The following is a 25,843-nucleotide window of genomic DNA, read 5'->3' as shown; positions in this document are numbered from 1 at the left end:
CATTTCTTCTTCCTCCAAACCCATCTCTCTATCTATTTCCTCCCTTATTCATCCTTCCAAGTCCAAGTCAAATATCGGCTGCTTCAGAAGGCCTCTTCACAACACCTTCTCCCTCAGCTGCCATCTCTACAATCCCAATGCCTCTGGGTTTGCCTGTCATAGCACCTATCACTCACAAATCTGTCTCCCCAACTCTTTTATAAGCCCGTTGAAGGCAGGGACAATGTCTCCTACTTTATATTCTAAGTTCCTAGGACAGGGCTAGCACACAGGTGGCTCAAGGACCTCTCTTTCAGTGAATAATATCCACACAGTTAGAAAGGGAACTGGAAGAGATCCCTGATCATCTTCAAGTATGTTTCTCCCACTCCCTAAAGCTCCACAAGAAAACGTCACTATTTGCTTTACTTCTCAAGATCATTTTGATGTCTCATCATTTAGTTATCAACTACAACAAAGATGGCTGAGCACTGTAAGGATTCTATGAAAAGAGGAGGCCGACTAACCCAGAAATATGCACCTCTCAAGGGCCTAATTGCTTACATACTCAACATTTCTCCAAAAACAGCACTAGAAAATATCAGAAGCCTTAATACACTGAGAAATCAGTTTGAGAGGGTCTACTCCAAGAAAGCAGCCATCTTTAAGACCTTTAACTATGTGCTTCCATTACTTTGCCTTTTCGTAAACCATACCTTTTATATGAGAGGTATTCAAATTCACATACATGTACAAGCATACCTCAAAGATACTGTGAGTTTTGTTCCAGACTACTGCAATAAAGCAAATATTGCAATAAACTGTATCACACAAATTATTCGGTTCCTCAGTGCATATCAAAGTTGTGTTTATACTATACTGTAGTCTATTAAGCATGCAATAACATTATGTCTAGAAAACCATGCATATATCTTAATTTAAAAATCCTTTATTGCTAAAAAATGCTAATAATCATCTGAGCGTTCAGTAAGTCCTAATCTTTTTGCAGGTGAAGGGTCTCAATGTTGATGGCTGCTGACTGATCAGGATTGTGGTTGCTGAGGGTTGTGGTGGCTGTGGCAATTTCTCAAAATGAACCAACCTTGCCAGCTTCATACTTTTCTTCTGTAGCTTCCTTACCTCTCTCAGCCTTCACAGAATTAAAGGCAGTAAAAGGGACCTGTTCTGGATTACACTTTGGCTTAAGGGAATGTTGTGGCTGGTTTGATCTTCTATCCAGGCCACTAAAACTCTCTCCACATCAGCAATAAGGTTGTTTTGCTTTCTTATCATCTGTGTGTTCACTGGAGTGGCACTTTTAATTTCCTTCAAGAACTTTTCCTCTGCATTCACAACTTGGCTAACTATTTGGTGCAAGATGCCTAGCTTTCAGTCTTTCTCAGCTTTCAACACACCTTCCTCACTAAGCTTAATCATTTCTAGCTTTTCATTTAGAGATGTGCAACTCTTCCTTTCGCTTGAATATTTATAGGCCATTATAGGGTTATTAACTTGCCTCATTTCAATATTGTGCCTCAGAGAACAGAGAGACCCAAGAAGAAGGAGAGAGATGGAAAATGGCTGGTCAGTGGAGCAGTCAAAACACACACAACATTTATCAATTAAGTTTACATCTTATATTGGTGCAGTTCATGGTGCCCCAAAACAACTGCAATAGTAACATCAAAGATCACTAATCACAAATCACCATAACAGATACAATAATAATGAAAAAGTGTGAAATATTGTGAGAATTATCAAAATGTGACACAGACATGAAATGAGCAGTGTTGAAAAATGGTTCTGATAGACTTGCTTGACATAGCGTTGCCATAAACCTTCAATTTTTAATAAATCACTGTATCTGCAAAGTGCAATACAGTACAGAACAATAAAACAAGGTATGCTCACACTTTATAGACTAAATAATAAAAATATCGTATAAACCAATGTTTGCGAATGTTCTGGTTATTACTTCAGTCCGTTATTACACCAAATAATAGGTCCACATCCAACCTAGTATTTTCTTAAGGTCTCAGATTATATCTGTACAAACTACCTTGATAACCATTCATATTTAATCCATGAGCAACTGATGTAAGACAATAAAAAGAAAAGCAAGAAGTAATAAAGAATAATTAAACAGGGAAAGAGAAACATGCCTATACTTTTCATATATATTCAATTTCAACTGTAAGATGTACCATAAATTTAATAATAGCTTTTTGGAGAAGAAAAGAAACATAAATATATCCATAATTGTGATACATGCCCTGATTAGAGAAGGATAGGTAGAAAAACATGCATCTCAGAATTGAAGAAATATGATATACTTAGTAAAAACCTCTAGTGTTCAAGGGACCTGCACAGTGGATAGGGAAGTGGTATTTGCCTCTCCTCTCTCCAGCAGCATGTGAGTACTGATTGATAGAAAAAAACATCTAAAATAAGCTATAGTATCAGCTTTTGGGCGGAATTAGCAGTTCTATTTCCTGTATGCATTTTCCCAAATTTTACTTTACATAGCAACGTGCTCAGTTAACAGACGGCACTGTCCAGGCTTATTGGCAGTTAGAGGTGGCCAGTAATACAATAAAAAGTAATAATAAGTAATAAAATAATAAGTGCAAGCTGTGGATAGGACTTTCAAGAAAACTGCTTTTCCTTCACCCTTTTCCTCCTCGCTGACATCTGAAATATAGACAAGACAGCTGAAGTTCCAGCAGCCTTTGAATTATGAGATATTCGCTAAGGATGGCAGAGCAGAGAGAGGAGGAATTGAAAGGACACAGTCAAAGAAACTATCCTAGAAACTTAAAAAGAAGGAGGCTAAAGGAAAAAAAGGTATAAATTATAAGCTGTCTTCGGTAAACTTGCATGCCTTTAATTCTTTTCAAAAATTTCCACATGGAAAGATATTCCACCAAGCAGAAAATTCTGAAGATCAAATATGATCTACATTCCATTAAGCATAAAATCAGGAAATAAATTTTATTGAGAATTTTTTCCATTCACTAGGAGAATCACTTTACATAACTAGCCAGTTAAAGATAGGAATGATATTCATCCCTTTAAATCCTCAATTTACGTACAAATCCTGAAAATAGCAGGTTCTCAATAAGTGTTTTAAACAAAATTAATAAATGGATGAATGAATGAATGATGATGTCAAGTTATGCAATTCAAAATTACTGAAAAATTTCTTTTCCAAACTCTTGTTCATTCACAAATTCTTGGTTAACAATGTTCACCTAGAGTTACACACTGTCAAGGAACTAGAACCTTCTCTCTTACCTTCAGTTGTTGGAAATACTTCTCCTTTATTTTTAGCCTCTGCCAATTTTCCAGTTCTCAGCAATACTTCTGCAAAGCTTTCCGCTGGAACATGCTGATAGGTGTCATAGGTCCCTTCAGACTACACAAAAGAAGCAGTTTCACTATCTAGTAGGGTGCCTTTTGTCCTACAAATATATGCTTAGAAAACAATTATAGGATGTTATGCTTTCTGGTGACTTGAATAATAACTGCTCACAAACTAAAGCATGTTATTTTATGAAACATTTTTAAACAGAACCAAGACAAATAAGTCTATTTTCAAGAAAATTTTAGTTTTTGTTTCTACTGTCTACAACAGCATGACAGTTAAATCTATCTTCCTAGACATGCTGTCCTTACCTCAGTGACAAAAGGATTTGAGATGACAGATTCATAAAAAGGATGACACCCTTGTTTCTCTAGATCTTCATTGGCTGTAGTTCCGATTTGATATGCACCACCACATTTTTGCCCCTAAAAAGAAAAAAGTACAGAACAATGGATAAAAAGAAAGAGAAGGCAAGGAGGTAGAAGAAGTAAAAGCAAGGAAAGAAGGGAGAGAGGGAGGAAGAAAAGGCTGATTTCAAAAGAAACTGGTAATGCCTGCTGCATTTCCCACGACCTAAAAAGAGAGCCAGAGTCACACACATATCCGGCAGAGAATGAAGGATCATAACTACATGCTAAGAGCAGCACATCAACCCCACCCTGCAGTGCCTTTTTCTTTTCCTGGTCACTTTGACATCAATGAATTAGAAACACTGAAGCAACCAATGTTGTTCACATGGTGAGTTTTTATACTACAGTCAGAATAACCACTCGAAAACATCATCTTGTCTGTGTTGCTGCCCTCCTTAAAAATCCTTTAGTAGCTCTGAACAAGGCAAACAACCAACAGCCGAACAACTAAACTATGTGGAACATCATTTGAGGTTGTTAAATGTTAACTAACATTAAAAGCTAACTTTCCACCTCAACCAAACTGCCTGCTTTATGCATCCTATCCGCTTCTATGTCTTTCTCTCCCACTGTGAAGGTCCTGCCATGCCGACTGCCTGGTTAGATCCTAACTTTCCTTCCAGGCCCAGTTCAGACCTTACCTGCTGAATCCTTGACAGATGGATGCAAGATGATATGACTGTGTCCCTTTCATGATCCCCATCTCTTTCACAACTACCACCCCACACACGGCTTTGAGACTTGTTACCAGCACTGCAGAGTAGCAAGAACTTAAGTATGCCTAGATTATAGTTAATTATGTTTTGCTCTCTCCAAATAGATTGTAAAGCTCCTTACTGGAAGAGCCAAGTAAAAGGAATTCACCCATTCCTCCAAGGTTTATTGTGGTTACTTTATGCCAAGCATAGTCTAGGGAAACGATGAAGCTGCTGCTGCAAATGATAAAAATTACAGCTGAGATTTAATAGCGTCTCAGTAAACGGCATCTTCATTTATCCAACTGTTTGGACCATTGTTCTTAGGTCTCCTCTTTCTTCCACATCCAGACCACCAGAAGGTCTAAAAAATATATCCCATCCCCAAACCAACCTCTTCCCACTGCCTTCATCACTACCGTGGTTCAAACTACCCACTTCTCTCACCGGGAGGACTGATCTCACTGTCTCTTTTCTTCTCTTTCTACAGCACTTAAATGAGCATAGTAAAAGTAAAGTTGGATCACACAATTGCATTGCTGAAATTCTCCATAAGCTTTCCATCTTACTCAAAATCAAAATCTATAGTTGTTATCACAGTCTACATGAGGCTCTCAATGATGGGCCTCCCCACCACCTTCTGATCTCATCTCCTACCATTCTCCCCATTGTTCACTCAGCTCAGACCACACTGGCCCCTTTTATGTTCTATGCAGATGTCAAGTGTGCTGCCCCAGTCCAGGGGAGCTGGAGTTTGTATTTGTTCTCCTTGGTTCAATCATATCTCTGCTCGAAGTGACTCCTTCTCTGAAAAACCTAACTTCTCTATCTTAATCAGAACTTCCCTCCTCAGTATTTACCCACCTTGCTTATGTTATCTCTGTCATGCTTGTTATCACCTGCCATTACATTATTATACAAATATGTATTTTCTGTGTCTCCCTCACTGACATGTAAGTTCCACAGGGGAAGGGAATTAGACTGAAGTGTTTCTTCACCATATTCCCAGTGATTAGGACATTTGACAGGAAAATAATGCCTAATAAGTATTTGCTGAATGAATGAATGAGATGCACATGGAGTGTTTGTTTGAGGTGAACTGCTAATAGTTGTATGTTTTTCCTCTTTGTTTTCCAGTGTGAGATTAAAGGACTGCAGTATGAGAATGCAGAGCAAACTCAATTGCTCTACTGCCTGCCCTGACTGACTTCCAGAATGGAAGCAAGAATCTGTTCAACTGTTCTCCTTCCTGAGAGCCCCCAGTCTGCCTCCGAGCACTCTTCCTCAACTACCAGTCTGTAGAAATAATAGCAAAAGCAAGTAAGCATTGATAAAATTTTTCTTTTCATCACACTAAATTCTGATATATAAACCGAGCCTTACCTAAATCTCTATTATTGTCCTTTGCAAGTACTCCATGGGAATATATCACATTCTATAAAAGAGATTACTCATTCCCTATCTGATGAGAGGCCTGCATTTCTTAAGAGATTGTTTTAACAATCTAGAGAAGATAAAGATATAACAGTGAAAACAACTGAAACATTGCTAATGAATTTATATAAACCATGCAGTTGATTTTAAAAAGAAAGATGCATTGCTTACCTGAAGGGGTCGAAGGTAAGTTAAAGACTTCTTCCACCACTGCCCATCACTGACGGCCTGCAGCACCGCTTTGGTGGTGGTTGTGGTGTTGGAAAGGACTTTCATGGTGGTAGCAGTGGTCCAGCGTAATAGGTCAGCTGAATTGCTACCTGGAACACCTACTTCATCCTGTATTAAAGAAACAAAATAGCAAGGGCAAAAATGCATTACCATAAGAACAGAGAAGACAGTGATAATGCGACTGCTTAAAATGATCAGATATTAAACTTGAAGACAGATAAATTTAAAAATCCATCCAACTTTGCTTGTAACAAAATAAATGTTAAAAGAGCACTATCAACATATTGTTCCTCTCTCAATCATTTGCCAAAAAATAAAAATAGAATTGGGAAAAGAGAAAAACCCCATAGTGTATTAAATAATCCCTCAGAAGTACTTATAAAGCAAATAATTGGTATTTTATTTTTTACCAATCTAATATCCTAACCATGAGATACTCATATTTGTTTCCTTGACAATACATTTTGAAGTATTTATTATTTAGATTAATTAAGAAATAAATTATTCCTCTGAATAATGCCACTGTGACCCAGAAAGAAGTAGAACATTCAGACAATCAACCTTTAACTATTAAAAGGCATGTTTTCCATCTAAACAAGTAGGTAATTAATAGTGTTTGATGGGTTTATAATGTGTACGGTACCTCCTGCCAATCTTGAAGCAATCAGCTGAAATTCTCACTCTCCATTTACTAATCTGAGAGATTCCACGAGGAGAAAATGTCAATACATTAATTACAGTCTTTTAAACAGAAAGGATGAAGACCATATCTGCATTTAGTCAAAGAAAAATATTATTTGTTCTATAACTTCCTAGTTTAGTGTCTATCCACTTCCACTTACTATTTTTTTCTTAAGAATCTCAGTTAAACAGAAGAAAAACTTAAGGTTTAGTTTATCAATACCAATAGCTTGTTGTGATCACAGAAGGATAACGTAATAGCTTAGTTTGGCTACTTAGATCTATATCATGTTATTCATTAAGACACAATGTAAGTAATAATAAAGTAATAAATCATGTAATCAATTAATTACCCAGGCATCATCACATAACAAATACTTAAAACTCACTCTTTTAGATCAAGCTGACAGTTGCCATATATGGTAAGTAGAATTATGGGCCCCCAATGATGGCCATATCCTAATCCCTAGAACCTGTGACTATGTAACATGCCATGGCAAAGAAAATTTGTAAGTGTGATTAACAGTACAGACCTGAAGTGAGGAGATTATCCTGAATTATCTGAGTAGGACCAAGCTAATCACAAGAGCCCTTAAAGCAGAGGATATTTCTCAATAAGGATCAGGGAGAGTGAGTGTCAGAGATAAGCCATGAAGGAAGCGGCAGGAGAGATTTGAAGCAGGAGGGAACTCAACCCACAGTTGTTGGCTTTGAAGAGGAAGAAAGGGAACCACAGGCCAAAGAATGTAGGCAGCCTGTAGACACTGAGAACAGCCCTCAGGCGACATCCAGTAAGATAATGCAGACCTCAGTCCTACAACCATGAGGAATTAAATCTACCAACACCATGAATGAGCACAGAAACAAGATCTTCTCCAGAGCCTCTGGAAAAGAACACAGCCTTGTCGGCACCTTGATTTTGGCCTTGTGTGGCTCTAAGAAGAGATTCAACCAAGTCTGTCAAATTTCTGTCACATGGGAATGGTAAAATAATCAACTGTATTGTTCTAAAGCTGCAAAGTTTGTGGTAATATACAACAGCAGCAACAGAAAACAAATATGTTAGGACACAAATAAATGCATTTATTCTTACTTCTAAAGGGAAACATATGTAAGCTATATTAACCAATGCATACAATTTACCCAACTGGCTGTTGTTTAGGGTTGCCCATACGTATTCTAAACTGGTTTGGTCATGCAAAAAAATAAAATAAAATTGTTTCTTGTTGGTTTCTCGGGCATTAGAAAGTGCAAAAACCATCAACTCAATTCAATATTATATACTATAACTTAATTATGAAAAAAACAACATACAAAAATGAATGACATATAAATAAAGAAAAAAACAGATAAAAAGCTTATATACTATCAGGGCAACAATGCAAAAAATAATTGCTTGAGGTTTGAGTGCCAATAAAATACAGTGCCTCCTCCTGGGTTCCAGATTGTGGCATATACTACAGTTTAGTTCACTCAGCTCCACTCAGACCCCCTTACAGATTGTCTTACTGTTGCTAGAAGTTGAGAAGCTAAAAACTACATTTCTTCAATTCCCTTATAGCTGGTGTTCCACACATGAACTCATTTTCTCTCTCAGTTTACATATCTCCTACTAGGCAATGGGGTGACAAAAAGGAGTAAGACACAGGCTCTGCCCTCAAGGAGCTCAGAAAATAGGAAGGAAAGCAGAGATATAGAGAAATAATTACAAAATAATAACAACTTTTATACGAGAGGTATTAACACATATAGAGTATTATCAGAACACGAAGAGAGATCATTATATCCTCTGCCTGGAGGCACGATCACAGAAGGCTTCGCAGAGAAGGTAATCTTTCAGTGGGAAAAAATTGAGAGTTTCCAGAGAAGAACTGGTGAAAATGATTTCAGGAAGAAAATACAACTTAAGAGGATGCAACTTCTGAAACATGGCAAAATAGAGGAATCTTAAGTGACTCAGCAAAGCCACAGAACGCAGCACAGAAAGAGAAATAGCAGGACATGAGGATGAAAGAAGGTAGAGGTAAGCCCAGCAAGAGACCTATAAACCACGCCAAAGAACCTCCATTGTCAACTAGAGGGAAGGGAAAGCCACTGGAAGGCTTTAAACAAAGGGAGTAACAATCAGATTTGTGTTTCAGTAACATTATTCCAGGAGCAAGAATCCAGTTTGGAGACTGCTGCCTCAGTCTCAGCTTAAAATAATTAGCGACTGAATTGAGGTAGTGACACTGGAAACATAATGAAGTTATCATAAGGTATTTTCCAATTAAATGTATATATTACATTTAAATGTTTTTATCCTAATTCATATAAATGTAAAAAGGGCCCGAGATAAATCAGACAAGTAGACAAATTCCATCCAATCAGCTAACAAAGAAAGTTCAAGATCACCAAGCTGGAACTTAGTGGAGATCTGGGAGAAAGAAAAAAAAAAAATGGAAGGAAAGTCAGTAACAGATAAACTATAATTGTTTGTGAAGCAAGGTTACATACAGTGGAGGTTAAAAAAAAAAAAAGAGCAGCGCAAGTTGTTGAGGAATACAGAGCACCAGGTTCGTACAGAGAAGAAACAAAGACCTAGGTACATTATTTACCAGCAGTAAAGTCCAGCATCTTATTTATAATATATAAGAAACATAATGGCTACCATTTATTAAACACCTACTATATGTCCAGGACTGAGCTAAGTGTTTCGTACAAGCATCCCTAAATTTTACAGTAACACTATAAAAGTGTTAAAAATTATAATACTACTTGACAGAAAAGTAAACTGAGGAACAAATAAGTTAAATAAGCTGCCTACAGACAACTGGCCTAGAGGTGTCTCCTCCTCTCTTCTCCTTTTTCTTTTTTTTTTTTTTTTGAGACAGAGTCTCGCTCTGTCACCCAGGCCGGATTGCAGTGGCACAATCTCGGCTCACTGCAATCTCCGCCTCCCAGGTTCACGCCATTCTCCTGCCTCAGCCTCCCAAGTAGCTGGAACTACAGGTGCCCACCACCACGCCCAGCTAATTTTTGTATTTTTCGTAGAGATGGAGTTTCACCGTGTTAGCCAGGATGGTCTTGAACTCCTGACCTCATGATCTGCCCGCCTCGGCCTCCCAAAGTGCTGGGATTACAGGTATCAGCCACTGCGCCTCTCTTCTCCTTAACCCAATTTGGCATCAAAGTGTTCACCTGTTCTTTACGGGATTTTGACATGCTGGCAATATTACATGCACATTTATATTTGTATTTATTTAAGCTCATTTATTTTTCTGTGTTATAAAACTAATACAAATTCACTAAAGATGGTTTGCAAATTCAAAAAAAGTATGCAAAAGAAAAAGAATACTATTTATTCACAGCCCCATGATGCAAAGACAATTACGGCCAGCATATATTCTCCTTTCCTGTGTTTAATCCATGGTATCCTCTTTAAACAACTTTTCATTGATGTGTAGGCCACATCAAATGACTGTATGGTTTAACAAATTTTAACACGCTTATGTAACAAGCCCTTAGGCAAAGAAACATAACACCACCAGAATCCTAGAAGCTCCTCTTGAGCTCACTTGCAGTCACTAACCCTGCCAAAACAAACACTATCCTGACTTGCAGCAGCATAAATTAATTTTGTCTATTTTTATACTTTATATGAATGAAATCATGTACTCTTTTGTTCTGATTTCTTCCACTCAACAAACATTCACTCAGATTTTAAGAGTAGTTAAAGACTGTTCAACTCCACGCCTGTAATCCCCGCACTTCGGGAGGCCAAAGTGGGAGGACAGCTTGAGGCCAGAAGTTTGAGACCAGCCTAGGCAATGCGATGGGACCTCATCTCTCTTAAAAAAAAAAAAAAAAAAAAAAAATTGTTCAACTCATTACTATGTCATATCATGTTGTAATAAACATGCCAGAACTTATTTATATTTTCTTCTATTAATGTGCATTTGGGTAGTCCCCAGATTGAAGATAATACCAATAGTGCTGCCCTGACATGCTGGTAATTATATTTTGGGTATATACTTAGCAGTGGAATTGCTAAGGCATAGAATATACATATGTCCAGATTTAGTAAATAGTGCCAAATATTTTCTAAAGTGGTTATTACACTAGCCAGCAATTGTAAGAGTTCTGGTTGCTCCACATCCACGCCAACAAATGGTATTTCATGTCTTTTTCATTTGAGCAATTCTGGTAATTATGTAATGGTATCTCTTTGTGGTTTTAATGTGCACCTCGCCAGAGACTAATGAAGTTGAATACCTTTCTGTATATTTTGGGCTATTTGAATACATTCTTTTGTCAAGTGTCTGTTTGAGTCTTTTGCCATTCTTCTAATGGTTATCCATCTGTTTTATTCACTTATAGAAGCTCTTTATATATTCTGGATACACATCCCTTATTAGATACATGAATTGTGAATATTTGCTATTACTCTGTATATTACATTTTCATTCTCTTAATAATGTCTTGTGATTAACAGATGTTCTTAATTTTAAATTAGTCCAATTCGTCAGTTTTTAACTATGATTAGTACTTTTTGTAACATATTTAAGAAATCTCCAGCCTGGCAACAAAGCAAGACTCCCATCTCCACAAAATAAAAAATAAAAAATTATGCAGGCATTGTGGCACGTGCCTCTAGTCCTAGCTATATGGGAGGCTGAGGTAGTAGAATTGCTTGAGCCCTGGAGGTTAAGGCTACTGTGAGCTGTGATCATGCCACTGCCTTCCAGTCTGGATGACAGGGATCCTCATTTAAAAAAAAAAAAAAGTAATCTTTGCCTGTTCCAAGATCAAAAAGATGTTCTAAGTTTTCCTTGACATGTAATATTTTTGCTGTAAGTAAAATCTTAAGACAGTATCACACTTCTACCCACTCAAATATTACATGCATACTATTAATGCACTTACCATAATATATTGATATTTACTTTTTTGTTGTTCTTTCCAACTAGACAATGAGCTATTCAAGATCAGAGACACTATTTATTCATTGCTATAGCCTCAGAGTATGTGAAAAATCTCTATTGCTTGGATCTATATATAGGTGTAACAAGTCTGCTTTTACTGTGCTGATTAAATGTTTGAAGATATATTTTCAAAGGTCTCATTTGTGGTCAGGTGCGGTGGCTCACGCCTGTAATCCCAGCACTTTGGGAGGCTGAGGTGGGCAGATCACGAGGTCAGGAGTTCAAGACCAGCCTGCTCAACTGGTGAAACCCCGTCTCTACTAAAAACACAAAATTAGCCGGGTGTGGTGGCACACACCTCTAATCCCAGCTACTCCGGAGCCTGAAGCAGGAGAATTGCTTGAACCCAGGAGGCAGAGGCTACAGTGAGCTGAGGTCACGCCAATGCACTCGAGTCTGGGCGACAGAACAAGACTCCATATAGGAAAAAAAAAAAAGTCTCATATGTTGTATTCAGAGTGGGTAAATGTTATTTAAAAAAGATTTCATGTCACATTTTCAGTTCCTGTTCATCTGTAGAATCTTCTAAATTGAGAGGATGTATTGAATGATTTGAAAGTCATCAACTAATCCAAGTATAGAACTGAAAATATAAACATGGTAAGAATTATGGCACTTAAGCAGAATACAACTACATTTAGAGGTAAATGAAACCAATTGAAAAATATCAATAAAAAATGCAGGCTAAGCCAGCACAGTGGCTCATACCTGTAATCCTACTAGTTTGGGAGCCTGAGGCAGGAGGATCACTTCAGGCCAGGAGTTCGAGACTGGCCTGGGCAACATGGCAAGATCTCATCTCTACAAACAATTAAAAAATCCATTTAATTGTTTAAATCTTATATTTAATATTTTAAAAATTAAGTAATTTTTTTTGTGTGTGGTGGCATGTGCCTATAGTCTTAGCTACTCCAGAGGCTGATGAGGGAGGACCACTTAAGCACAGGAGTTTAAAGCTGCAGTTAGCTATAATCATGCACTCCAGCCTGGAGGACTCAGGGGGAAAGGGTGGGAAGGAGGTGAGGGATAAAAGACCACAAATTGGGTTCAGTATATGCTGCTCGGGAGATGAGTGCACCAAAATCTCACAAATCACCACTAAAGAACTTACTCATGTAACCAAATACCACCTGTTCCCCAAAAACCTATGGAAATTAAAAGTTAAAAAATAAAAAGAAAAAAAAGAAAAGAAAAATGTAGGCCACAAAACAATGATTCTATTTCATAAAATGGACCTAAACTGTGCTTCTGTCCAAATGGATGGGCTAGCTCAAGATAGGAGACTTAAAATGTATGAAACTTAAAAGTTTGTTTCAGAAGATAAATGAAATTCACATGCTCAGAAATGAATGTGATAAAAGGATTTTCTGTAAGAGCTTCTCCTAATGAGAATCACGAAAGAGAAAGTAAAATGAAAGGCTCATTTGGACCACAGAAGCAACATTTAATTTGGGGGGCAGTCTACCAAGATCATAGTTTAACCAGAAACATTAATGAAGAAAATAGATTTCTTTTAACTTCATATAATGGAGAAAGAAAAAAGAGGTTAGGCAAAACTTACCCCCGAAATGATTACTACTGCCACTTTTTATATTCATAGTGGCACACTGCTAATTAATTTAGAGTGTATAACAGCAGAAATAGATTAAACCTCAAAACCAAGTCATCAGTTCCCAGCATAAAATTTAACATGAAATCTCATTAATGTCAAGTGTGTTACACAGCTCAAAGGTTAGCTTATTAAGCACTAATAATATTTTTCAAATCCTGTAACAACAGACACCATCACCAAACAAGTTCACAAGAACATGGATAGTGCCATGTGTCAAGTGCGACTCACAGGAAGAATTATTGTTGGTCAACGACTATGACAAATTATCTATTTGGGAGTAACTTTCTCCCATGTCTGGCAATAAGGGTTAATTTCTGAGAAATCTATTGGCCTACTGTAAACTGAGCTGTTGGCACATATAAACTAGGCAAGGATTACAAATAGTTTAGGTTGAGCTCAACAGCTACCACTCTCCTCCAACATAGCCTTAAATAACCCAAAGTACTTCCCTCCACCTAACCCTTACTTATAGCAAATTTCATCTGAACTCAAAATACTAAGCATGCAATCCTTATTACTGGTGATACTACTTTTAGAAATACCTGTCAGAACAAGCAATAGAAAAATACTCTATGGAGTAAATCACTCTAAAGTCTGACTCTGCTTCATCTCATCTGCCAATTAGCAGGCAAGGTTACAGCTTAGCTGCTCTCATGTTTAGGGACCATGGACTCCTGTACATGTCTCATGGAAGCTGAGCCCTTTCCCCAGAAAATTTAACAAACATGCATGTGCACTCACATGAATACAAACACACACATACACATACACACACACACACACACACACACACACACACACATCAAATTAGGTATACTGGCCAGGTGCAGTGGCTCACGCCTGTAATCCCAACACTTTGGGAGGCTGAAGCAGGAGGGTCGCTTGAGGCCAGGAGTTCGAGACCAGCCTGGGTAAAATATTGAGACCCCCGTATCTAAAATAAATAAAATAAAAATTACCCAGGGATAGTGGCATGGGCCTGTAGTCCTAGCTACTTGGGGGGCTGGGGCAGAAGGATCACTTAAGCCCCGGAGTTCAATGATGCAGTGAGTTGTAACTGCACCACACTGCACTCCAGCCTTGGTGACACAGCCAAACCCTGTCTCTAAAAAATTTTTTAAAAATCAATATTAAGCATACTACTTCAGGGGATTTAGAGGCCAAACCCTTCTTGGATCTCCTAGAATTCTTACATCCAGATTATGAAACCTACATTCTGGAAAAAATAGAGGTGTATAAGGTATATTTTTTTTTCCATGCCCAATTTTTAAAATTACTTTTGATAAATGATTTTGGGTTCTAGATGAACCCACAAAGTAAGTTTACTGAACACATAATTTGGCATGCCTACTATGTTTAAGACCCAGTGCTAGGCAACAGGATTACCATGACAATTAAGATATGACCCCTATTCCTAAGAAACTCATGGTACAGTAGGGAAGAAAGGAAAATAAGGCAATTTGCCTTATTTCACCAATGAACTGAGAAATTATCAAATAGGGTCCCATTCAACTATTCGTCCCCATTTCACAGCAGAACTTACCCCACTCATCACATCCATATCTTACTTTCCTCATTTACTCATTCATTCTTCCACAAATATTTATGACACCAACTTGTGACAGGCATTGTTGTAAATTCCGGAAATACAAAACTGACCAAAATATGCATAGTCTCTGCTACAAAGAACTTACAATCCAGTAAAAGACAAGCAAAAATAAATACAAAGCATGTCAGAAAAGCATGTCAGAAAAGCATATCAGATAAGTTTTATACATATTGATATGAGCTAGAAAGAAAAATAAAGCGGTGTGGCTGGGTGAGAACACCATAATAACACAGAGAAAGAGCAGGGAAGATATCCATGAAGTGACATTTGAGCAGACACCTGATGGAAGTGAGAGGATAAGTCATATGGATACAGATATTTGGGAAGAACACTCCAGGTAAAATACAGCAAGTAGAAGGATCCAGAAGAAACAGCTTGCTGGGAATGCTTAAAGAATGGCAAAAAGGAAAAAAAAAAAAAAGCCAATATGACTAGAGTCAGCTAAGCAAAATGAATGTGTACATTGGGGGCAGGGAAGAGGTGGAAGGAAAATAAAGTCCAACATTAAAGCTTAACAGTGGAGAAAAGAGACCATGGGTGTCCTTGTAGATGACTATAAAGCCTTAGTTTCTACTCTGAGTGAAAGGTTTTGAGAAATGTGTCATGATCTGATGTATTCTGAAAGAATCACTCTGGCTATATTGTTGACCACTGACTACAGCAAAAGCAGAAGCAGGGAGACAAACAGGACACTACTTTATGACTCTAGGGGAGATATGATGATAATCTGACCTGGGTGGTAGCAGTGGTGATGGTAAAATGGAGCCCAATTCTGAGTCCACTGTGAAAGATGGGTCAGCAAGATGTCCCAAAGAGGAGGAGAAGAATCAAGGATGACAGCAAAAGATTTATGGTATGAACACCTACAAAGAGTTCTATTTCGTGACATGGGAAAAACTACAGAAAGAAGGTCATTGTTTGGCAAGATGCGGTAGGTGGGGAGAGGAAGAGGGCTGAAATCAGTAGTTCAATTTTAACATATTGAGATTGGGTTGTCTATAAGAAATTAACCATAGATGTTAGGTTGGCAGCTGTACATTCAAGTCCGGAACTCAGAAGAGAGGTCAGGGCTAGAGCTATTAAGCAGGGAATCATCAGCACAAAGTCGATTATTTCAAGTCAGGATAATGTATGAATGCATCTAAGGAATGAGTGTAGACAGAGATGACGTTTAAAGACTATGACCTAGGGTATCTAACATTTAGCTGGGGAGATGAGGACAAACCAGCAAAGACAATGAGACGCAGTGGCCAGTGAGGTCTGAGAAAAACAAGATGACCGAGATGTCCCTGAAACAAGTATGTCAAATGTTACTTATAGGTCAAATAAAACAAAGACTGAGATTTGACCCACGAACTTGGCAACAAGAGGTCACTGGTGGTGACTGAGGCACAAGCTGTTCTGGTAAAATGGTGACGAAAGAAGGCCCCATGGAGAGTAGATGAAAGATAATGAGAGAAAACAAAAAGATGTTACCAATACTAAGTATAAACTAAAGAAATGTAGGAAACATCTATCAGAGTGGTACATTTTAGACCCTACAGGGCTAAATAATATTAAGGTATTTCCTTAAAAGTAAAAGGAGACTGGCCAGGCACAGTGGCTCACACCTGTAATTCCAGTGCTTTAGGAGGCCGAAGTGGGCAGATCACTTGAGGCCAAGAGTTCAAGACTAATCTGGCCAACATGGCGAAACCCTGTCTCTATTAAAAATATAAAAATTAACCGGGTATGGTGGCACACACCTTTAATCCCAGCTACTAAGAGAGCTGATGCTTGAGAATCGCTTGAACCCAGGAGGCGGAGGTTGCAGTAAGCCAAGATAGTGCCAATGAACTCCAGCCTGGGCAACAGAGCGAGACACTATCTCAAATAAATAAATAAATAAATAAATAAATAAATAAATAAAGTAAAAGAAAACTGTTAACACCCATAGATTACACTGTAACTAAGATAGAAAACTTGAATGTCTTATTTTTTGGAAAATGTCTTTTGCAAATGAATTTAAATAGCAATTAATAACTCAATAAATAACAATAGATAAAAAACAAAAATGTATTGCTTATTACAAACACAGTTATTTTAAAATATAAAAAAATATCAGAAATGCATGGGCCTTATGAAGAAACAGCAGGATAGAAGAAAGAATAAAATTCTAACAGTGGTGCTAAAAGAGGAAGCGACTAGTATAAACCTTTGTGAGGAATGGAAATCTATGATGTAGATTTGCCAATCTAATCAATATCATGATTCACACTCCTGCATATCAAGCTATCAAATAAGTAAAGATATTATCCCAGAAGCATGACAATGAGCAAAGTATTTCCTTCTTTGGTCAGACCTATATGCTGACTAAAATGCAGAAATGGATGTTCTGAATTGTGTTGGCACTGTGTTACCATCCAGATCACTGATGTCATGATCACTGTAAACTGAATCTTCCACAGAGAACACTCATCAGGCAATACTGTCCAAAAAACAACTAAACAAAAATTAATGAGGACATACCACGCTTCCAGTGATGTGCTGGTATCAACAGTAAACAAAACAAAGTGAGCATTTACACAAAGTTATAAAAATAAACCACAAGAAAATAGGAAATTACCTATCCCAGGAGCCCATTTCTACCATTTTATTGCAGAGCAACACTAGCATGAGTATGCAAAGATGTGTACGTAAAATGCACAGTGCAGTTTAGTCTAAAATAGAGAAAAGTTGGACACAATCTAAATGTACAAAAGCAAAGGAAACAATACATAAATCATACAATAAATAAATAAAATAAATAAATCAAAAAAATAAATAAATCAAACAATAAATCATGGTACATGCATCCAATGAATACCATGATGCCATTATGTAAATGGTCTACATGGAATCACAAGGGCAGATTCAATGACACATACCAGTATTACATGAAACAGTAAGCTGCAAAATAATATATGCAGTATGAATTCATTTTAGTTTACAAAACAAAATAATAAACCTCCAGGAGACAGAGGAGAAGCTATACAGAAAATCTGTCTGTACTTAGGAATATGGAAGGAAACATATGAAGTTAGAAATGTTTATATCTAAGCAGTGGGATTCATGGGGCTCAGAAAGATCAGAGAATAGAAAGATCAGAGGGAGGAAAAAGAGAGAACTTTGTCTTTCACATATATTAATGTATTGTTTATTAAATTATTTTTATATTTTAAAAAAGCAGAAAGTATAAAGTTATACATATATCCATGTATCTATTTTATCATAGATGTTTCACATCTAATTTCTTTTACTTTCAAGAAATATAGTATGCCGGATAATGTCAATATCCCTTATTTCCCTATAAATGAATTATTAAAATTAAAGCTTGCATTATTTCTGTAACTAAAGAAAACATTATAAACTCCAGTCAACATGGGATGGTAAACTCCTGTTTGAGTACACTAACTGTGCTCTAAATACTGAGCACAGAAAAAAAAAATCAAAAGACACCCAAGTACAACAGAGTTCAACATTTTGGGGCTCAGAATTCAGATATCAGCAGTGGCTATCAGGTGCTCCTTTCCAGAGCAGAACCATGAATCAAAAGCATACCCTGCAAAGAAAAAACTTCATCCAGATTTACTGTCCAGGCTATGCATTTACACAAGATGTGGGCCTAAGGAGGAAGAGCACACGAACAAGGCGGAAAGGAACTAGGACAATCCCTTCACTGGCTCCATGTATGCATTCTCATATTCTCAACCTTACAAAGGGGAAACAACGTCATATGAAAAACTATCAGTGGACATATTCTGGAGTGAAGTGCCACAGGACTGAGCAGAGAGAAACCACAATACTACAGAATCATTAGATGAGGAAGGTGGGACAGAATGATGTTTCATCACTCAAAATTAGCTTGCAAACCAAAATTCCAGAGCACATGGGGAAAAATTAATAAAGCAATAATTATAACAAAAATTCAGCCCAAATAAAATTATTTCATTTAAAACTTCAAAATAATTCATTTGCCATCTTTGTGTGTACTAAATGTGAAATTTAAAATCTACTAAGAAAGAATAAGTATCATAAGATAAAGAAAACAAAACAAACATTATTCTATTAATTTTTATTGTGATATGAGGTAAAGTTCTAATTTCACCTTTTTACAGATGGATATACCTCAAGTCTATACTTATTTCAAAAAAGGGACAACTTATTCTTACTTAAATAAGTAAATAAATAAATGTAAGCACTAAAAACTATAAAACTTTCAGAAAAAAGGCACAGGAGTAAATTTTTGCAATCTTGGGTTAGGCACAGATTTCTTAGATATAACAACAAAAGTATAATACATAAAAGAAAATATTAATAAACAAAACTTCAGGAACATTAAACATTTTTTGTACCTCAAAAGCCAGCATTAAGAAAACAAAAAGTCAAATATACACTGAGAGAAAAAATACTTTAAAATCATAAATCTGAAAAAAAAAACACTTGACTGCAAGATGTTAAAAAACAAAACAAAATAAAAAACCTCTTACAGCTCAGTAAGACAAATAACCAAGTTAAAAAATGGGTAAAATATTTGAATACCATTACATTAAGAAAGTATAAGAGTAGCCAGACAATAAGCACATGAAAAAAAAAAAAAGAGCTCATCATCATTAGTTACTTGGGATATAAATATCAAACAAATATCATAATGAGATAGCACATATATAGCAATGGCTTTAATAAAAAAATTCTATCCAAAAGCCAGTTAAAAATAGACTGCTAGCCGAAAGAATAAGAAAAAGAGAGAAGAATCAAATAGACACAATAAAAAATGATAAAGGGGATATCACCACTAACCCCACAGAAATACAAACTACTGTCAGAGAATACTATAAACACCTCTCACAAATAAACAAGAAAATCTAGAAGAAATGGATAATTTCCTGGACACATACATACATAATCCCAAAACTAAACCAGGAAAAAGGTGAATCCCTGAAATAGACCAATAATGAGTTCTGAAATTAAGGCAGTAATTAATAGGCTACCAACCAAAAAAAGCCCAGGACCAGACGGATTCACAGCCGAATTCTACCACAGGCACAAAGAGGAGCTGGGACCATTACGTCTGGAACTATTCCAAACAATCGAAAAGGAGGGACTCCTCCCTAATTCATTTTATGAAGCCAGCAGCATCCTGATACTAAAACTGTGCAGAGACACAACAAAAAAAGAAAACTTCAGGCCAATATCGCTGATGAACATCAATGCGAAAATCCTCAATAAAACACTGGCAAACCAAATCCAGTACCACATCAAAAAACTTACCCACCACGATCAAGTTGGCTTCATCCCTGGGATGCAAGGCTGGTTCAAAATACAAAATCAATAAATGTAATCCATCACATAAACAGAACCAATGACAAAAACCACATGATTATCTCAATAGATGCAGAAAAGGCCTTTGATAAAATTCAACATCTCTTCATGTTAAAAATTTTCAATAAATTATTAATGGAACATATCTCAAAATCATAAGAGCTATTAATGACAAACCCAAAGCCAATATCACATTAAATGGGCAAAAACTGGAAGCATTCTCTTTGAAAACTGGTACAAGACAAGGATGCCCTCCCTCACTGCTCCTGTTCAACATAGTACTGGCAGTTCTGACCAGGGCAACCAGGCAAGAGAAAGAAATAAAGGGTATTCAAATAGGAAGATAGGAAGTCAAATTGTCTCTGTTTGCAGACGACCTGATTTTATATTTAGAAAACCCCATTATCTCAGCCCCAAAACTCCTTAAGCTGATAAGCAACTTCAGCAAAGACTCATGATACAAAATCAATATGTAAAAATCACAAGCATTCCTTTATGCCTACAACAGATAGAGAGCCAAATCATGAATAAACTTCCATTCATAATTGCTACAAAGAGAATAAAATACCTAGGATACAGTTAACAAGGGATGTGAAGGACCTCTCAAGGAGAACTACAAACCACTGCTCAAGGAAATAAGAGAGGACACAAACAAATGGAAAAATATTCCATGCTCATGGATAGGAAGAATCAATGTATCGTGAAAGTGGCCATAGTGCCCAAAGTAATTTATAGATTTAATGCTATTCCCATCAAACTACCAATGACATTCTTCACAGAATTAGAAAAAACTACTTTAAATTTCATATGGAATCAAAGGAGACCCCATCTAGCCAACACAATCCTAAGCAAAAAGAATCAAGCTAGAGGCATCATGCTACCTGACTTCAAACTATACTACAAGGCTACAGTGACCAAAACAGCATGGTCCTGGTACCAAAACAGACATATAGACCAAAGGAACAGAACAGAGACCTCACAAATACCACCATGCATCTACAACCATCTGATCTTTGACAAACCTGACAGAAAGAAGAAATGGGGAAAGGATTTCCTATTCAATAAATGGTGGCGGGAGAACTGGCTAGCCATATGAGGAAAACTGAAACTGAACCACTTCCTTACACTTTATACAAAAAATTAAGTCAAGATGGATTAAAGACTTAAATGTAAAACCCAAAACCATAAAAACCCTAGAAGAAAACCTAGGCAATACCATTCAGGACATCGGCAAGGGCAAAGACGTCATGACAAAAACGCCAAAGCAATTGCAACAAAAGCCAAAATTGACAAATTGGATCTAATTAAACTAAAGAGCTTCTGCACAGCAAAAGAAACTAGCATTAGAGTGAACAGGCAACCTACAGAATGGGAGAAAATTTGTGTAATCTACCCATCTGACAAAGATCCAATATCCAGAATTTACAAGAAACTTAAACAAATTTACAACAAAAAAAACAAACAACCCCATCAAAAAGTGGGCAAAGGGTATGAACAAACACTTCTCAAAAGAAGACATTTACACCGCCAAGAAACATAAGAAAAAAAGCTTAACATCACTGGTCATTAGAGAAATGCAAATCAAAACCATAATGAGATACCATCTCACGCCAGTTAGAATAGCGATTATTTAAAAAGTCAAGAAACAATAGATGCTGGCAAGGCTGTGAAGAAATAGGAATGCTTTTACACTGTTGGTGGGAATGTAAATTAGTTCGATGATTGTGGAAGACAGTATGGCAATTTCTCAAGGATCTAGAACCAGAAATGTCATTTGACCTAGTAATCTCATTACTCAGTATATACTCAAAGGAATGTAAATCATTCTTCTGTAAGGACACATACACACATATGCTTATTGCAGCACTATTTACAAAAGCAAAGCCATGGAACCAACCCAATGTCCATCAATGACAGACTGGATAAAGAAAATGTGGTACATATATACCATGGAATACTATGCAGCCATAAAAAGGTATGCAATCATGACCTTTGCAGGGACATAGATGAAGCTAGAAGCCATCATCCTCAGCAAACTAACGCATGAACAGAAAACAAAACACCACATGTTCTCACTCATAAGTGAGAGATGAACTATGAGAACACATGGACCCAGGGAGGGGAACAACACACACCAGGGCCTGCTGAGGGGTTGCGGGAGAGGAGAGGAAACTTAGATGACAGGTCAATAGGTGCAGCAAGCCACCATGGCACACATATACCTATGTAACAAACCTGCACATTCTGCACATGTATCCCAGAACTTAAAGTAAAATAAATTTTTTTAAAAAAGTCAGTTAATAACACACATTAGCAAGGATGTAGAAAACCTGGAACCTTAACATATTCCTTGTGGAAATGTAAAACATGTGCAGACACTTTGGAAAACAAAAAGTTTGGCAGTTTCTTCAGATGTTAGACATAATATAACAAACAATGCAGAAATTCTACATCTAGAGAAATCAAAACATATTTCCATACAAAGACTTTTACATCAATGTTCAGAGCAGCATTATTCAAAATAGCTAAGAAATGGAAACAACCCAAATGTCCACCAACTGGTGAATGGAAGAAGTAAATGCTGGCCAAGATATTGTAATATAACTGACATTCTGCTCACTTTTATTTAAATATTTCTAAACAATAATTTTACAAATTCAAACTAGCTCTATACTTAGCCCATGCTCAAGTTTTAAACATTAATCAGTCCAGTCGTATAAATCTGTAGCCACTTAAAATGCTCATAACAAGCTTTCCCACAGTGCAAATGATTTTTTAATGGGAACCTTGTATACAATCCATTTCTAACTCTAATTAGATTTATCTAGAGAAAACACCATTGGTTAAGTGATATACCTAACACTAGCTAAACAAAATGTTAATATACTCTAAGTGGTAGAATACTGTTCCATCTAAAAAGCATAATGACCAACATTAATAAGAAATTGGAAATCTGTAACTTTGGTAGTTATTCACAAATTATGCATTTTGTTCTATTTATAGACAAACATCCTGTTCACAGGGACAACAGCAATATCTTCAAACTTGTCGGCTCCATTTGTACTAACATAAATGCTACTGCATAACAATTACATCTTTATTTTGCTTGGATATATAAATAAAAATCATTATTTTCACAAGTGAAGTAATGAAAGTCTTAAGTATTAAAGTAGATTACACATAAAGTCATCTCTCATTTATGAGCTATAATTTAATGTGGTTATTATATCTACTGTTAATGTGTAACACACGGCATCTTATAGCTAAGCACTATATTTTAACCTAATAATAGTAGCTATAACATTCTGAAATGTGCCTCATAAATCAAAGCCGTAATGCGTGCATTGCGGGTTTGGACTAGCACTTCATGAGCTCTAGATCTATTACAATTTGCTGAAAGGGGACAAAGGCAGACAGGAAAGCTTTTAAGAGGCTTAAAAAGAAAAGCAAAAGACAATCATTTTGGAAGAACTCCTTTTCCTTGCTAAGTGGAACTTGTATACCAGTGGTCTCCTTCATTTACTGACGGGATTTAATAGAGTAACATGTGCCCACTTGCAGTAACACAGCATGGCCCACTGCAAAGAAGCCACCAAGAGGCCAGGCTGACACTTTATAATTCACTGTAGAAGCAGAAAATAGAAGTCCCCAAAGTCACAAAAGGCTTTTCACGGATTTTGGAAAGAACAAGCGGGTTCCAAATAATTCATAAAGCTGAGCTTAGCAAACACATTGCAATTCCATGCTCAACAGAAAAATGATACACTCCTCACACTGGCCAAAACATCACAGCACCTCAGTAGCACCACATGATGACTGAAAATCCACTTCCTAATTCATTTTAGGAAAAAAAAAAAAATTCACTGCCTAATTTATTTTTACCACTGACTGATCATTACGCAGTTGGTGTTTCCAACTGAGCTTTATGAAGCGTTAACTAGGCATTCACTAATTGAGAAGCACAATAAGGGCACACAGAGATGGCATACCTCCAGTGACCGGACAATACCACGTCACATCGTAAAATGCTAAAACGGAACAGTGAGAGAGAATGCTTAGGGAATATAGAGAAGGGGGCAATTAAAGGACTCAAGGAAAACTTCACAAAGAAAATACTTCATATGGAAGGGATAAGAGCACAAGACAAGCACAAGAGCACAAGATAAGAAGTGTCCTCCAAACAGAGAGAAAACTCTATAAAATAACACTAAAGGCACCAAAGCGCCTGCACAGAAAATGGTGATATGTTCCCCACCACTGGAACATAACAGATGTTTGAAAGGCATGAAAAGGGATGATGCTGGAGGCAGGCAGAGTAGGAGATGTGACTGGACAAGTTGTGGAGGGATCAGAGGTTCAAAAGGAACAAAACTTCAGATAAAGATCTCATGAAAACTAGGTCTTCAATTGGACCTTGAAAGACAACTCCTCCCAATACATGGAACATTTAGTGACCCATTAGCTAGTATAAGAACTGTTCTGAATCCCACAGAGAGAACTGCAAAGAAATGTAATGTGTTTTCACATCCAATGAGGGAAAACAATAGTTGCTAGTCAGTACAACTACAAATCAAAACATGCCAAAGGACAAAGTGTATCCACATCACTCTAGGACCCTAGAAGATGCTATGGCTGCCATCTGAAGGGAGTGAGTGCAACAACAACAAAAGAAGTCTACTGCCTGCAGTGCTGGTGGCTGAATGCCATCCTCCACTGAATGGTGCATCTTCTAGACCTCTCATGTCCAATCTGGTAGACAGTCATGTCTGATTATTTAAATAACCATAACTATTTCTATAAAATACAAAAACAGGTAAAACTAAACTATCATATTGAGGGTATGTATGGTACGTATCGACATTATTTAAAACAAAAACAAAAGTCACAAAGATCTGGTTATCAGGATTAGTCAGGACAGTGGTGATCTCTGGAAAGGGAGAGAAAAGTTAGGAATGAAATACGGAAGGCCAGGCATGGTGGCTCACACCTGTAATCCACGCACTTTGGAAGGCTGAAGAGGGTTGATCCCTTAAGGTCAGGAGTTCAAGACCAGCCTGGCCAACATGGTGAGACCCCATCTCAACCAAAAATTCAAAAAATTAGCCGGGTGTGGTGGCGCTCACCTGTAATCCCAGCTACTTGGGAAGCTGAGGCAGGAGAATTGCTTGAACCTGGGAGGTGGAGGTTGCAGTGAGTGGAGATCACACCACTGCACTCTAGCCTGGCAAAAGAGTGAGACTCCGTAGAAAAAAAAGGAAGTTTAATAAGGAGAGGGTCTGGGGGATTTGGAAGGTGGTTAGGTACTGCTTCTTTACCTGTAGTTTCATGGGTGTTTTCTTTATGATAATTTATTGAGCTGGACATTTTTTGGTATACTTATCTATATGAATGTTATATTTCACACACGCACACAAAAGCTGAAAAGAAAAGTGGTCTGCACACACACACACACACACACACACACACACACACAAAACCCCTCTCATCCACAAGGTTAGGTAATCCCACTTTATTCCACTCTCAG

At 37.1% G+C, this 25,843-nt stretch overlaps 1 protein-coding gene across 9 annotated transcripts in view; it reads right to left on the bottom strand.

Annotated features, from left to right (window-relative positions):
- The window catches only part of NBAS (NBAS subunit of NRZ tethering complex), a 393,028-nt gene that overhangs the window by 156,439 nt on the left and 210,746 nt on the right, over nt 1–25,843 (bottom strand). For all 9 annotated transcript variants that reach the window (XR_010149189.1, XM_001161679.8, XM_009442024.5 and 6 more), the window contains 3 exons: nt 6,054–6,221; nt 3,655–3,768; nt 3,274–3,394 (listed from right to left, as the gene is read on the bottom strand). Coding sequence is in view for 8 of the 9 variants with exons in the window: in XM_001161679.8 (XP_001161679.4) it covers nt 3,274–3,394; nt 3,655–3,768; nt 6,054–6,221 (403 nt within the window). In the remaining variant the exon portion in view is untranslated. The remainder of the gene's footprint in view (nt 1–3,273; nt 3,395–3,654; nt 3,769–6,053; nt 6,222–25,843) is intronic.

Source organism: Pan troglodytes, chromosome 12 (genome assembly GCF_028858775.2).
Source record: "Pan troglodytes isolate AG18354 chromosome 12, NHGRI_mPanTro3-v2.0_pri, whole genome shotgun sequence".
Lineage (NCBI taxonomy): Eukaryota > Metazoa > Chordata > Mammalia > Primates > Hominidae > Pan > Pan troglodytes.
The sequence above is the reverse complement of the archived record's forward strand: the minus strand, read 5'-3'. Positions and strand labels throughout refer to the sequence as shown.